Raw genomic sequence first — 16,298 nt, 5'->3', positions numbered from 1 at the left:
TTGGCACCCTGCACCCACATGGAAGACTCAGAAGAAGCTCCTGGTTCCTGGCTTTGGCCTGGCCCAGATCCTGCCGTCACAGCCATTTGGGAAGTAAGCCAGAGGATGGAAGATCTCTTGTCTGTCTGTTTCTCCCTCTCCATAACTCTGCCAAATAAATAAATCTTCAAAAAACAAGTAAAAAAAAAAAAAAAACAAAAACAGAAGTGAAACAATACTTTCAATAACAACAAAGAGGATGAGAGTAGAGAACTTGTATTTTTGCGTGCTTTTAGCGGGTAAAATGATAATTGGACTATCTCTAGATGTTTTTAGCATTTAAAAGTTATTGTTATAAATCTTACATTAGTCATTGTCAGGTGAAGGTTGCTAAGTATGAATTAGCCATTATAGACACTTGGATTAGTCGTTTAGTCAATCAGCAATTCATTCCATGAATATCATGCTTCTGTCACACCTCAGGAGCTGGGCACACAGACATGAGCCAAAAAATGCAAGGCCCCTGCTCTCAGGGAGTCTGCAATGCCAGAGACTTCATCTAACAGTTTCTGCTTGTCCACATCTATTTTGCGTTGTCTGGGTCCCAAAAGTGTGCCTGCTGCTTCTCTCACCTGAGCAGCCTGGGCCCACGGAGTGGACCGGTTAAGTTCCAGAGTCTTCGGCGGGGACACAGGCACAGCCACGCGCCCCGCCCCGGCAGTTATAACGCTCAGCCAGGTTTGAGAACCACCACCCTTCGGGGGTCCGGGTTGTTTCAGGGCAACCTCCGTCAGCGCACCTCTCTCCTCCCGAAGTGCACCCAGGAAACCCCGGGAGCTTCCATGGGACCCAGGCGCGCTCACACTGGGGTTTGGCTCCAGTCCCGCAGCGGCGAGGAGAGGGACGGAGTCCCGGCCGCCCCTGCCCACGGAACGGCTGTTCCGCCTCGTCGGCCCAGCTCGCCGGGCTCGGAGACCCGCAGGGAGTGGCGACCCTCGGCCTGCCCGCCAGGAGCCCAGAGGCGGGAAGCCAGCCCGCCCGGGGGCGCTGGGCCCGCCGCCACAGCCGCCGCGCCGCCGCGGAGGACCCGCCACGACCGGCCTCGTTCCCGGGGCGGCTCCTTCCGCCCGCGCACCCGTCCCTCCATCTCGCGACCCCCGGCCGGCGGCAGTAAGCAGCCGCGGGTCGAGTGGTGGTGGTGGTGGTGGGGGTCCCTGCCACACCGCCCGCCGCCATGGAGCCAGGAGCGGCCGGCGACTCCAGGCCCGCCAAGCCGGGGCCTTGCGTGAGCGGCGCGGCCCTAGCGGCCTCCGGCGAGCCCGGGCGCCGCATGCCGACCGTGGCGGCCGTGCTGCCGGCTGGCGGCTGCGGGGAGAGGATGGGCGTCGGGACCCCGAAGCAGTTCTGCCCTATCCTGGAGAGGCCGCTCATCAGCTACACCCTGCAGGCCCTGGAGAGGTAACGCGCGCCCCGCCGCCACAGCCACCGCGGGCTCCTGACAGGGCCTTGAGCCCGCTTCCCGCTTGCGTTCCGGAGACGGGCGCCAGGGGCCGGGGCCGCCCCCATGCGGAGCCCTATAAGAGCCCCAGCAGATACTGAGGTAGAGGGGAGCGCAGGTTGTGGAGCGGGATTGAGGAGAGCGCGAGGCTGGACGCGGAGAAGCCCGGCGCGCCTTAGGGAGCCGCGCCCGGCCCTGCGCATGCGCGCAGCGGGTCGTCGGTGCCCGGCCGGCCAGCCCCTTCCCTCATTCACCTGGGCCGGCTGTGCACCTGCTATCTGGACGCACTTATTTCTGGGGGCCGAGCGTGGACGTGGGAGCGCCGGTCAGGGCTAGTTTAGAATTGAAGCGTGGCAATCGGGGCCAACACGCGTTTGTCCTGTTGGAAAAGGGACTGAGTGAGGTTAAGTGCTTGGGGAAATGAAGGAAGGAGCAATGAGGAGGAGGGGTACCAGCTTTATTCTTTGCACCTTGTTTTTAGCGCCAAGCACCTTGTCTTTAGCCTGGGACGAGGCCATGGGGTGGGAGGAAGCAGTGGCCTTTTACAGAAGTCTTCCCCTGGCCTGGCCAAGGTGTTGAATTGTTTGAGCTGTGGTGTGGCAGGTGAAACCTGGGACTGGCTGCGGTGAGCCGCGTGCATTTCACGGTGGAGAGCATCCTTTAGCACCTACAGCCTTTGCAGGAGATGGCGATGGACAGCCACCAGCTAAGGAGGCCCCAGTCCCAGGAAGGGACCCCACCACGCACACACCCACTGCTTGCACGTGTGTCGGACACCAGAGGGCCCACGTGGTTCTCCTGGGGCTGTTTCACTCTGAACACTGGCATTCGGAGGAGGAAGTGTAAAGAGCCACACTTCTACCTTTCTTGCTTCTGTAGTATTGCACGTCTCTGGATGGTGGTGGTGGGATCCTTGAACCCGTGCTATGAATTCTCTGTCTATATTTACTGCAGTGTCATAGATGACCTAGGAGGTGATCCTGAGGGACCTAGTAGGTCTTGGCCAACAGGGTCTTTGTCCACTCAGGTAATTAGATGTAGGGGTTTATTGTCATTTTCACATTTCCTTCCCATGGAAAAAAATCTTTTGTATTTGCATTTTTTTTTGCATTTTCTGAGGCAGTCTAACATAAGTGGATGCTAAAAAAACAATCACAACTTTAAAATAAAAATATCTGGAGAGATTTTGTTGATGGAAAATAAGGCCAAAGTACCTATTTTCTGTTTTTCTTATTTGAGAACAGCAGTTATGAAATTCTAACTAATAGTGATAGTAACGGATCAAAATATCCATTCTGAAATACCTCAGGGTTCGTTTTTGTCACTAGGATAATGCTTCAAGAACTCCTGGAATGTGATTATTTGTTGGGTATATGTCAGGCAATTCTTGGAAACTATGCCTTACAGGGTGGTATGTGGGCGCTTCTTTGGTGCTTGCCAAATGGAAGTCCTTATCTCTTTCTTGTGATTAAATATGGGCCCCACAGCCTACTAATGTTGTCCTAGAGTAGTGCCAAGTTCACAGTCATCTCATCACAAAAGATGTTCTGCAGTTAAAATACAGAAAAATACAGAAATAGAAGCGTAAAGTGTCTGATACGCCTATTTTTGCTTGCTGGAGAAGTCATCTGTGCTCACTACTTATTAAAAAGAAAGCACAGTTCTCAGTGTCTCCAATTAAACAAGGTGTGATTGGATGTCACTGCTGTCAGTCATCTAGGTTACGCTGTGAGGTGTCCACTCGCTTTGTCTTTTAAGAGCTGAATGTGATACCCGGACTTTGATTTCAAAGCTCCTCTTATTTGTCCCTCAGAAGGTAGGATTTTCCTCGCTTTAGATTCTACTATCTCATTAATAAAGAGTTGAGAAGTTCTCATGAGTAGTCTTTAGTTTTTATAGTTTTTTTTTTTTTAAAGATTTATTTATTTAATTAGAAGAATTAGGGAGAGAGAAAAGGAGAGAAAGAGACATCTTCCATCCATGGTTCACTTCCCAAATGGCTGCAACTCTGGGCCAGGCTGAAACCAGGAGCTTCTTCCAGGTCTCCCACATGGGTGGCAGGGGCCCAAGCGCTTGTACCATGTTCCGCTGCTTTCCTGGGCACATTAGCAGGGAGCAGGATTGGAAACAGAGCAGCTGGCACTTGAACTGGTGCCTATATGGGATGCTGGTGTCACGGGCCACAGCTTACCAGCTGTGCCACATTACGAGCCCCTGTAGAAGTTATTCTTTACATAGGAAATGTATTTGTTAAAAAATGACTGTTTTGGGTTGATTTTTGTTTTGGGATTTCTTTTTTTTTTGGATTAATTAGGTTTTAGGAAAGGGAAAGGGTTAACTCCTAAGGTTTGGCACAAAAGTTCCTAAATTAGGAATAGGGAAATAGAAAAAGGTACAGGGTGAATCTTGATTCTGGTTAAACATCACCATTTAAACAAGGGTTTATTTTTGCTCCTTCATGTAGGTGCATTGAGGAAGTGATGATGTATGAAAATACTTCAAAAAGTTCTTGGCTGGAGGTTGTGTTTGGCACAGATACCTGCATCTCATACTGGAGTACCTGGGTTCTAGTCCTGGCTCTGCTCCCAATTCCAGCTTCCTGCTGATGCACCCTTGGAGGCAGCTATGGATGGCTCAAGTTCTTTGGGCCCCTGCCATGCATGCAGGAGACCCAGATTGAATTCCTGGCTCCTGGCTTCAGCTTAGCTCAGCCCTGGCTGTTGCATGCCTTTGGGTAGTAAACCAGGGGATGGAATATCTCCATCTGGTGTACTCTCTCTCTTTGTCTCCACCTTTCAAATAAAAATATCAAAAAGAGCAATTGAGAAATGGAATTAGAAGATAAGTCTTATATTGGTGCGACGTTTGAAATCCATGTGTAATTTTTTCATGATACACATTTTCCATGAACTTTTTGAATGCCCTGTGTATACCCATACCCTGTGTAACTTCGATATACTGAAACCTGGAGCTTCTGTTTTCCCAGAGAAAGCATTTAGCCAGTGTGCCTCACATAATGGAGGGATCAGAGACAGTGTTGAGTCTCATTTAACCTAATAACTAGTTTTCTGGTCAATTTCAATAGAACAAGTCGAATGTGGATAAACTAGAAAAATACGTCTTTTCCCAGTTTCAACAGAGAGAAGACAGAGGCACATGATCTGAGGTCCCCAGCTCATTCGTGAAATGGATTTTCTCTCAAGGTCTCGTCCAAGTTCTGGGTAGAATAGCTACTTTTCTATGTGGTGCATTTGAGTGGTAGCAAAGTTCCTTGGTCATCTACATTGAGCGCTAAGGTGACAGAAATACAGTCTTCTCATCTCCTTTTTGTTTTTCAGTGCCTCGCCCTGGGCTTTGGGTGTGCTCTTTCAATCCAGAGACGAGGCCTGCAGTGTCTGCCAGAGATCTGGGAATCTCCTTCAGCACCTTTCCATTGGTTTTCTTCTATTCAAGTGTCCACCCTGCCTTCCACGGCACCCTCTGCACCTGTCCAAGGTCTTGGGCCTTTAATCAACTTGCTTCTTTATAGGTGTTCCACCTGCAGGCTTTAACTTTCTTGGACCTGTCAAATCTGGTTGGTTACTGCCTTTTTTTTTTTTTTTTTTTTTTTTTTTTTAAGATTTATTTATTTACTTGAGAGGCACAGTTAGGCACAGGGAGAGAGAGAAAGAAAGAGAGCCTTAATGGCCAGGGCTGGGCTCTGCCGGGCTGGATCTGGGAACCACGAGCTTCATCCAGGGGCCCAAGTATTTGGGCCATCCTCTGCTGCCTTCCCAGGCACATTTGCAGGGAGCTGGGTGGGAAGTGGAGCACCAGGGATGCCAGTGTTATAGGTGGTGGCTTTACCTGCTGCGCTACAGTGCTGGCCTGAATACTGCTCTTCTATCTCCTTTGAGTCATCCTGAGCTTTGCTGGCATTATTTACTGCCTTTCATTTTTCATTAATTTCTCCCATTAAATAATACAAGGAGGCTTCAAAAAAGTTCATGGAAAATGCAATTAAAAGATTGTGCTATAAAACAATTTTGACATCTATGTATAACTTTTTCATAATACGCTTTCCATAACATTTGAAGACCTCCTTGTATATTCATATACCATATTCTTTTTTATTTTTAAGATTTTTGAAATATCTGTTTATTTGAAAGGCAGAGTTACAGAGAGAGAGGGATAGATACACACACACACAGAGAGAGAGAGAGAGAAAGAGAGAGAGAGAGAGATCTTTTATCTGCTGGCTCAGTCCTCAAATAGTTTTAATGGTTGGGGCTGGGCCAGGCTGAAGCCACGAGCCAGGAGATTCATCTGGGTCTCCCATGTGGGTGGCAGGGGCCCAAGAACTTGGACCATCATCCATTGCTTTCCCAGGCACATTAGTAGGGAGTCGGATTGGAAACGGAGCTGCTAAGACTGGAACAGATGCCCATATGGGATGCTGGCATTGCAGGTGGCGACTTAACCTTCTGCACTATAACATGTGCCCAAATATTCTTTTTTTTTTTTTGAAAGATTATATAGCTGACAGTCTAGATTTGTACATAAGGGGTATAACTTCAAGGATCAGCTATAACAACTAATTTCTAGGTTTTATTGGGAACAGACTCTTCAGAAGTTATTAAAATATTGCTAATGGGGGCAGGCATTTTGGAGTAGCTGGGTTTGATTTCTACCTCGGACTGTTGACTCCAGTTCCTTGCTAATACAGACTTAGAGGAGCATGGTTGAAGTATTTTGAGTTCCTGCCATCCGTGTGAGAGACCTGGATTGAATTCTTAGCCCCTGGTTTGGTCTTGGCCATTGTAGGCATTTGGGGAGTGAACTAGCAGATGGGAGCTCTCTCTACCTCTCAAATAAATCAGTATATAGATAATAATATTCCAATTAAATGTTTCTAGAATTTTCTAAGTTTTATTTTGGCTTTTAAGGGAACTTAACTGATTGAACCATAGGTTATAACTCAGAGATAATTTGGTTTTCCCATTTTACTAACAAAAAACTAGATTAGACCCTAATATAACGATTACTTTGTGACCCGAGTTTCTACATGGAATTGTTGCTCCACAAAATCATGTGACAATGGTATTATTGGTGGAGGCATACAGCTCTGAAAAATTGTACAACTCACTCAATTTATCTAAATTTTACATTAAAACGGTATATTCCCTGGATCTGAAGTAGGAAGTAAAAATTCTTGCTAGTAATCTAATTTCTGACTTTAAATTTCTAAGGACAGAGCTGGCACTGTGGCATAGCGGGTAAAGCCACCACCAGCAGTGCTGGCATCCCATATGGGAGCCGGTTCCAGTCCTGGAAGCTCCTCTTCCAATCCAGCTCTCTGCTATGGCCTGGGAAAGCAGTAGAAGATGGCCCAACACCCACGTGGGAGACCTGGAAGAAGCCCCTGGCTCCTGGCTTTGGATCGGCACAGCTCCGGCCATTGTGGCCAATTGGAGAGTGAACCAGCAGATGGAAGACATCTCTCTCTCTCCCTCTGCCTCTCTTTCTCTCTGTGTAGCTCTGACTTTCAAATAAGTACATCTTTAAAAAAAAATTCTAAGGGCTGATAGTGTCATTGAGTAAGGTTGGTTAACCTGGAATAAACTGAAAAATGGACTAAGATGACAACTACAACAAACAAGGCAAACTTTAGCTACACACGTTTACATGTGTGATGGTTGGCTGGGTTGGAATACCTCTGCCAGTGGATCTTTGCACGACCTGGGAGAGCTTTCCCCAAAGCTTGTGAGCCTTTGCTTTTTTTTTTTTTTTTTTTTTTTTTTTTTTTTTTTTTTTTTACAGGCAGAGTGGACAGTGAGAGAGAGAGACAGAGAGAAAGGTCTTCCTTTGCCGTTGGTTCACCCTCCAATGGCCGCCGCGGCCGGCGCGCTGCGGCCGGCGCACCGCGCTGATCCGATGGCAGGAGCCAGGAGCCAGGTGCTTTTCCTGGTCTCCCATGGGGTGCAGGGCCCAAGCACCTGGGCCATCCTCCACTGCACTCCCTGGCCACAGCAGAGGGCTGGCCTGGAAGAGGGGCAACCGGGACAGAATCCGGCGCCCCGACCGGGACTAGAACCCGGTGTGCCGGCGCCGCTAGGCGGAGGATTAGCCTAGTGAGCCGCGGCGCCGGCCGTGAGCCTTTGCTTTTGAGCTTTGCATTGCTTAAGATGATTTCTTTTTAAGTTTATTGATTGATCTTTATTTATTTGAAAGGCAGGGTGACAGAGAGATAGAGACATCTTCCACCTGTTGGTTCACTCTCCAGATGGGCACAACAGCCAGGTTTGAATCAGGTCAAAGCAGCAGCCTGAAGCTCCATCCAAGTCTCCTATGTGGTAGTAGGGACCCAAGTCCTTGGGCCATCATTCACTGCCTTCCCAGGATGTGCATTAGCAGGAAGCTGGATTGGAAGTGGAGTTCAGACTCAATTCCAAATACTCCGATAGGATACAGGCGTTTCAACCAGCAGTTTAGTCCTCTGCACCACACTGCTTGACTAGATAACTTATTTTTTGATACAGTTCCATGCTCATCAAAAATCTTATAACTTGGCTTGTCATATAAGTCTTCTACAGGAAGATGTGCAATAGCGTAGATAGGAAGTGTTTGAGACCTTATAATGAGAATGGGAATCATTGTATATTAGTATTTTAGCATTGCAACCAATTTTAACAGTGAATTCATCTCCGTCAGACAACCCCAGGCGAATCTGAAAAAAGTAGATTTTGCAGAACTATATGAGGTCTATGCGTTTATGTTAGGGACACTTGGTCTTGTGATTGAGATTGGGTGGCCTTATTATTTTACTGCCCAGAAAAATCAAAGTAAGTCCATCTTTAGTTGTTGTTTAAGATGCTCAGGTGTGTTTTTCAATGTATTAGCTTAGAGTTTATTTGACTTTCTTATTGCTTGCTTTCTCCTTTTCAAGTTTTGTTTTCCTGTGTTCTTTTAGCAATTGTACTGTCCTACCATATTTCTCAAAACTGCAAATTCTGTGGAGCAGAATTAAGAGTGTGAGTGTTAGTTCACATAAGGAGTATTCATTACTTGGATTAAGCTGACGTGGTAGGAACGGCCTAGGGAAGACAGTAGAAATGTTTGGGAAGTAAAAGCTGACAGGTCTTGGTGATTAACCCGGTTAGGGACCCGGAAGGAGGAAGATGTTTCAGGATGCTTTTTGTTGAGTGGTCAAATAGATGAGTTTAACTGAAATTTTGTTGTCCTGTTGTTTATTAACAAAAGGACCCAGCCTGAATCAAGGAAAGAAATAGGGCTACCATGCTTTGTGCAGGTCGGGTGAGACACTCATGTTGAGTTTCCAAAGGCCCTATGGGATTGCTTCCAGCTGCAAGCGTGGTCACTGTAGGCCTTCATGGGCCAGGGCAAGGGGACTTGACATTGCAACAGCAACTGGGAGCCAGCTTCATCACACGGGGCCAATATGGTGCCTCTGAAACAGGGGCGTGGGTGTGGGGAGATGGGAGCTGGGGATGATGGCCGCAATGCCATCCCAAGGCCAAACTTCCATGAAGACCCAGGGCAGACAGCAGCCACTGTGCCTTGGAGGCCAAACCCCTACAGCCTGGATAAGAGTTCAGTGGTGTTGTCAGGGTCTGATCTCCCTGTCTGTCTGCAGAAGCATTTGTTCAGGTGCCCTGTTGTAAAGTGCTCTCAGAAAAGTGTTGAGCATAGGGCCTTTCTCAGTAATACTGATGTTATTCCTGGAGTGCATCACTCCTGGCTTAGTACATTTCTTCCTCAAAATGTAGGTGTGAGGGAGCTTGGGACCGAGTTTGTGTTTGTCTGTGGAATGTGCTGGAAGGGAAGCCCCAGCAAAGGCTTGGTGTGGACCTGCCTTTAGCAGAGGGGAATGCTGGATCCCTTGCTTCAGCAAGTATTTGTCCCGTAGGCACTGTGTGAGGTACCGAAGGTCTTTTTCAGTCCCATGATTTTACATGATTAAATTTTAATGCTGTAAAAGGCTTTTAATTCTATAACTAGAAAAGAATGTGAACGACTTCTTTGGAATACAAACAGTACTTAGAAGGGCTTGCAAGTACTTAGATGTATCCTTGTTTGCTGAACAAAATAGCATAATCAGCCCATTACCTCTTGAGTGGTCTAATACAAGGCTCTTTTTATTATTTAATTAATTAATTAAAAATTTTTTTTTGGTGACCTGTTATAAAGATTACTTTTTGCCTCATGGCTCAGTGACAAGCCACACACATGTGTTGAAACAAAATTCTATGAAAACAACCTAGTCCGATTATGTGCTATGAATTCTGGTTTTTCCCTTGAATTCCTATTTCACAGAATTGGTCTAGACTTGGTGATTTGATGACCCATTGATTGTTCTTACAGAAACATTAGCTTTAAGCCCTCATTTGGCATGAGAGCCTACCACAGTTGTTTGGAATAGTTCAAGGCTGCAGGTCTACCTGTTCGTAACTGTTGATGTCTTCCTACTTCAGTGGCTTTCCATTGGCTGGAGCATAGGAAATTGTTTTATATCTATCTTAAGGCAATCTGGTAGAATTGGGAGTAGATATTTGAATGACTACTTCATGTTGAGGGATATCCCATCATCTTTTCTCCTGTTAATTTGTCTATATTATATGTATTGTATTTTAAAATTTAAGTTTTTTTCATTAAAAATAGTAATGTGATCTCTTTACACATTGCTTTTAACTGACTTTCTGGTGAAATAGGTTAGGGGACATGTTAATCTCTTATAGAAAAATTCTGCCACTGATTTAGTTGAACATATACTTATGACTCCTTTTCTATTAAAAAGAAGAGGTTAATGTGATATCCTGTTAATAAACAAGCTTTTAATAACTTTCTACTGTTTAAAAGCAGTTTTTTTTAAAGATAAATTACTTAATTTGAAAGGTAGAGTGACAGACAGAGGGAGAGGCAGAAAGACAGAGATACCTTCCATCTGCTGGTTCACTCCTCAGATGGCTGCAACAGCCAGGGCTGGGTGAGAGAGAGAGAGGCTCAGGGGCTGTGTTGAGAGGCGGAGAAGGCAGCACAGGCAGAGACCTGCATGCGAGAGAGAGTGTGATGCCCTCCTTTTCTGGAGCAGCTTTGTCTGAGAGTAAGGGGCAGGCAGGGGACTGGGTGATAGGCCTGAAGCAGGCTGAGCTCAGGTCCCCAACAGCCTCTCTCCACAGCCAGCAGGGGACAGCTCCTCACTTGCTCTTGGGAAAGGTTCTGTGGAGCAGAGGGAACAGATTGGGCGGGGACCAGAGGAGAACTGGGAGGCAGCAAGGAGGCTGGTACGGTGACCTGGGGGAGAGGGGTGGGGTTGGCTGCTGGAAAGTTCCATGGGAGGAGCTGCTGAGCAGCTGTCAGCTGGCACCTGCTGGGGCTTTAAGAGTGGCATACACTCCAAACTGTCAGTTCAGGGTGAGTGCACAGCTGTTCAGTGTGCAACGAAAGGAAAAAGGCATGGGTTACAAAACAGACCAGCCTGCACTTAGTGCTATTCGAGTCCCCTTCGTCGCCTGTATGGATTGCTGCAGACTGTCCTTTGACATTCTGTGAATACTATTGCTTTGTTTTTGCTTCTGTGTGCTTAATATCCTCTCAAGGTGTCTCACTAGAGTAAAATAAACCTGGGGCAGATGTGTGGTTAGGATGCTGCTTCGACACCCACATCCTTATCCTTGTTCCTTGGTTTGAATCTCTGCTCCACTTCTAGTTCCAGCCAATGTGTACCTTGGGAGGCAATGGGATGGTTCAAGTACTTGGATTCCTGCTAACCATGTGGGAGACCCGGAATGAGTCATTGGCTCCCAGCTTCAGCTTGGCCCAGCCCAAGCCATTGCAGGCATTTGGGGGTTGAATCAGCAGATAGGCTCTCTCTCTCACGTGCGTGTGCTCAGCCTCTCAAATCAATAAATAAGTAAAAATTGAAAACAAACTGGTAGCTTTGGGATCCGCAAGGAGGGAAGGCCTATACTTCCGGGAATGGAGAGGCCTACTTCCGGGGAAGAAAAGTCCTTGTCAGGGTCCCTGCAGGTGCCTAAAGGTCAACCAATGAGGATCAGACCCGCCTCAACCTTTAACTCCCATGCCCTGAATCTATAAAAGGAGCTCTCCCAATCTCTGACGCGCGACTTCCCCGGTCCCCGCTCTGTTGCTCTGTTGGGACCGGGGAACCTTGCCCGGGAGCGGAATCCCAATAAAAGCCTGTGAATTAATTGATTCGTCTGCCTGGGAAGATTTGTTACGCGCCGGACACCTTGCAGATGGTGCTGAAACCCGGGACCGGTGAACCTCACCCGGGAGCGGAACCCCAATAAAAGCCTGTGATTTAATCGATTCATCTGCCTGGGAAGATCTGTTACGTGCTGGACACCTTGCACAAACAAACAGAAGTAATTCTGACTCTCTGAGATCCTTAGAACCTGGAAATCAGAGTGGAGTCAAATACTTAGGAAAAAATTAGATGATCAACAAAATCACACTGCATAGGAAAAGCTGTTTTCATGATTGATTTTTTTTTTCTTTTTGGTAGCTACCCAGGGTAATGAGGACAGCTTTCTTAGTTCTCACAATCCTGGAGACTACAGTGTGTTGTAAGATGTTTCACTGCTCCTGGTAGCTGAGACAGATCCAGGGTTTATTCATTCAACAAATATTTATTGAACATGGCCTAGGAATTAGGTGTTGTAAGGCGAGGGCAAAGCAGATGCTGTCTACTGTGTAGCATTCGCGTTCTAGAAGGTGGAGAGTTATATTAAGGAAAAGTGGTAAATGTTTTGCTCCAAGTCCTTTTCGGAGTAAGAAGATAGTATAGAAAAATAAAATGTACTCATGTGTTCAGATCTCCTTGTGATTTGTTTCCTGTGTTGTATGCAGGACAGTGTAGTGGTGTTTCTGTGAAGATCACGTGAGTTGAAACATACTTAAAATGTAGTAAGTGCTTAATTTGATTTATTCATTTTATGAGAAAGAGTCGAAGAGGGAGTGGAGAGGGAGAGAAATCTTTCATGTGCTGATTGACTTCCCAAATGGCTGCAGTGGCTGGAGCTGGGCCAGGCTGAAGCCTGGGTAGCAGGGGCTCAAGCACTTGGGCCATCTTCTACTGCTTTCCCAGGTACATTAGCAGGGAGCTGGATCAGAAGTGGAGCAGCTTGAACTTGAGCTGGAGCTCATATGGGTTGCCAGCATTGCTGAACCTGCTATGCCACATGCTGGCCCTTAGCTGTTATTTTTTTTTTTTTTTTTTGAGGTTTATTTGGATGGTAGAGTGACAGAGAGGGAGAGGAAGGGTGGGGAGGGGGAGAGAGAGAGAGGGAGAGAGAGGGAGAGAGAGATCATTCATTGGTTCATTCCTCAAATAGGTGCAACAGCCAGGGCTGGGCTGGGCAGAAGCCAGGAGTCAGGAACTCCAGCCAGGTCTCCCACATGGGTGACAAGGGCCCAAGTACTCGGCTCATCTTCTTTTGTCTGCATGGGCTTTTATTTGCAGGAAACTGTATCAGAAGTGGAGCAGCTGGGACTTTCCCTGGTGCTCTGATCTGTGATGCTGGGGTCGCAAGCATTGGCTCAACCTGCTGCTTCGTACCTCTGTCCCCAGCTTGTTATTTTACGTTATGTGACACCTGATGCACCTTGCCCCTATTCCTGCTGACCGGTATAGTTTACCTCTGCACTATCTCTTCAATCTCTGTGTGCAAGCTCCATCTGGTAGCCAGGGTACTGTCACTGCATTGCCTGGACCACGTAACCTCCTGCCTGGTCTCTTCCCTTCCTTTCTCATTTCATCCAATCTGTCCCCTGTCTTACAGCCAGACTGAAATTTATCCTCTCTTTTATTAATTTCTGGTTGTGCAGTATTGGAGGTCAAAACGTTGAATCTGCTTTCACAGGACGACAGCGAAGGTGTTGGCAGGGCTGTGTTCCTTTTGGAGGCCTCAGGGCCACCTCCTTGGCTTTTTCCAAATTCCAGAGGCCATTTGCCTTCCTGGGTTTTGGGCCTCACGTTCTGCCGGTGGGTACGTGCTCTGCTCCTTGGGCTCCGCCTCCTCCTCTCACTTCAAGGAACCCCTGCGATGACCTTGGGCCCATCCAGCTGATCCAGGATCATCTCCCTGTTGTAAAATCCTTAATCTCTAGCCTGCAAGGTAGCATATCCACCAGTTTCAGGAAGGAGGACCTGGGCAGCTTTCAGGGTCTGCTATGCTGCCCACCAAGCCTCCCACAGCACAGTACCTAGAAGCTTAAAAAAAAAAAGTGTAAGAGTGTAAATGCACTCACCTGCTTAATTAAAGGTTGTTGATGAATGCTTTTTTTGCATTTTTTTTTAGGATTAAAGGTTTAGACCCTTATAAATGACGTGGGAGGCCTCCTGGTTTGGCCGTGTGCTTGTCTGAGCCTTTAGCCTCTTCAGTGCTCTTCTTCCTCTTGCCCAGGGGACTCGAGCTCCCCACTTCCTCCCAGCCCCGAGGACTTTGTCATGACCTCTGCTTGGAACATTCCCCTCTCCCTACCTCTCCAGCCCTTTGGCTGGTCCACCGTGGGGTTCTCAGTGCAGCCTTCTCTTCGCTAAGGCAATGCTCTAGTGAGGTCGGGCACTCTACCATGCTGTCTTGAACACTGGACTTCTCCTTCACTGCACCTGACTGTGGTTTGCAGCTGTTGGTCGGTGCATGTGTTTAAGTGCTTGTACTAGCACCCTGATCATGGTTTGTAGCCGTTGGTTGGTATGTGTATTTTAGTCTGTCTATGAACAACTGATAGTAGCTTGTAGCTTTTGATTGGTGCATGTATTAAAGTCCCACTGTGGGGGCCGGTGCTGTGACACAGTAGATTAATCCTCCACCTACAGTGCTGGCATCCCATATGGGCACTGGTTCGAGTCCAGGCTGCTCCACTTCTGATCCAGCTCTCTGCTAATGCGCCTGGGAAAGCAGTAGAAGATGGCCCAAGTCCTTGGGCCCCTGCACCCACGTGGGAGACCCAGAAGAAGCTCCTGGCCCCTGGTTTCAGATTGGCCAATTGGGGAGTGAACCAGCGGATGGAAGACCTCTCTCTCTGTGTAACTCTTTCAAATAAAATAATAAATAAAAAAAGTCCCACTGTGAGCTCTATGAAGACAGCAACTGCCTATTTTATTTCATCTTCAATGCTGATCATGGATTTGGTGCCCAGTAAATATTAAGGAAATGGATTTACAACAGAAAAGCAGTGCCCCTGTGGAGTATTTCTTGGTTCTGTTCACCAGTGCAGCAGCAAAGCCACTGGCAGAGTGGGGTTTTGAGTCAGGGGAGGGGTTACTCAGTAACAGAATGCTGGAGACTGCTGATAATCAAGCGAAACAACCCAGCGTCCATCTTCACTTTTCATCAGAGAAAATATGGAATAGGTTCATTATTCAGCTACTTCCAGGACCTTCTTCTATCATGTTAAGAAATGTTCCCAGGCTTTTTAAAGAAGAAATTTTATTTGAGAGGCAGAGAGAAAGAGAGACAGAGACAGAAAACTCCCATCCACTGGCTTATTCCACAGATGCCTGCAACAGCTAAGACTGGGCCAGGCCAAAACCGAGAGCTGGGAACTCAGAATGCATTTCCCACGTGAGTGGCAGGGACGCACGCAGCTGAGCCGTCACCTGCTGGCTCCCAGGGTGCATGTTAGCAGGAAGCTGGCTTCCTGAGCCAGAGGCGGACGTCGAACCCAGGCTGTGGGATGTGGACATCATAACGCCTGTCCTGTTTTCAAGATATTCTGCCCTTCTAGCATGCACATGTGGGATCTCCCAGCCAAGATCCCATTATTTTAGAACTTATATATTTATTTTGAAAGGGAGAGAGAGGGAGGGAGGGAGAGAGGGAGGGAGGGAGAGAGAGAGAGAGAGAGAATGAGCGATCTCCTATTTTTGATTGGGCCAGGCCAAAGCCCAGAGCTTGGAACCCAAGTACTTGAGCCATCACCTGGTGCCTTCCAGTACATAAGAAGGAAGCAGGGTTCACGAGTGGAGCTGGGATTTGAGCTCAGGCACTCCCAGAGGAGATGCAGGTGTCCCAAGTGAGGGTGGCACGGCTGCACTAAACACCCACCCTCCCATTACAGGTTTCCAGGGATGTCCTTTTAATGCTGCTACCTCGGGGTGAGGTGGTTGTCCTGGTGCAGGCCCCTTGCTGACCGATTCTTGCACCTGCAGTGATGCTGGTCCCTGTTTGCCCTGGCATTGGAGGGAGGTCAGCCAGGCTACCGTGATCCAGAAGTCCCGTGGTGGTATGCACTGGCTGCAGCACTGTGTGTCAGTGCATCCTGCCATGGACTGTTTCACAACAACAACAACAATAATTCCTGTGTGTTCTGTACACAACAGTGTGTATGTTCTATTTTGTATACAGCAGTATGTACATACAGTATGCAGTGCACGTGAGAGTAGGTGTACACTGTTTCATTAACTTACACGAGTTTTCCTATTCTTCTTCAGTCTTATTTGTACACACAATTCTGATGGCTTTCCCACATAGGCTGTGTGCTTCATGTCGATGTAGGCGAGGTTGGTGCATGGTCAGTTGTCCAGTTTTGATGGTATTCATGTGATTGGCTGGCAGCTCAGTGGACTTCTGCAAGGAGACAGCCACCTTTTGGAATTCAGAAGTGCTTGACTTGTTCTTATTCTATTGAAAGAAGAATACAAATTCTAAAGCACATTCCTCTTACAGACTATTCCCAGCCAGTCTGCTGAGGCTTAGCTTCAGTGGGAAATTGCACACCTTTGCCACCATGTCATGCAGTCCATGCATGTGCTAGGTCATGTGAGATGCTCCATATATAACGAGGAACACCGTCT

At 47.5% G+C, this 16,298-nt stretch overlaps 1 protein-coding gene across 7 annotated transcripts in view; it reads left to right on the top strand.

Moving 5' to 3' along the window:
* Nucleotides 1-860: 860 nt before the first annotated feature.
* CRPPA (CDP-L-ribitol pyrophosphorylase A) overlaps nucleotides 861-16,298 on the top strand; it is a 325,693-nt gene continuing 310,255 nt past the window's right edge. For 6 of the 7 annotated variants that reach the window (XR_519724.5, XM_051832566.3, XM_002720852.6 and 3 more), the window contains exon 1: nucleotides 864-1,437. Coding sequence is in view for 6 of the 7 variants with exons in the window: in XM_051832566.3 (XP_051688526.2) it covers nucleotides 1,214-1,437 (224 nt within the window). In the remaining variant the exon portion in view is untranslated. Of the gene's footprint in view, nucleotides 1,438-16,298 lie in introns of all 7 variants that reach the window. The other variant, XM_089315169.1, reaches the window with a different exon arrangement.

The sequence above is a fragment of the Oryctolagus cuniculus genome, chromosome 16 (genome assembly GCF_051225735.1).
Source record: "Oryctolagus cuniculus isolate XC-2025 breed Fujian yellow rabbit chromosome 16, ASM5122573v1, whole genome shotgun sequence".
Taxonomy (NCBI): domain Eukaryota; kingdom Metazoa; phylum Chordata; class Mammalia; order Lagomorpha; family Leporidae; genus Oryctolagus; species Oryctolagus cuniculus.
This window is presented reverse-complemented; position numbering and strand designations above follow the sequence as displayed.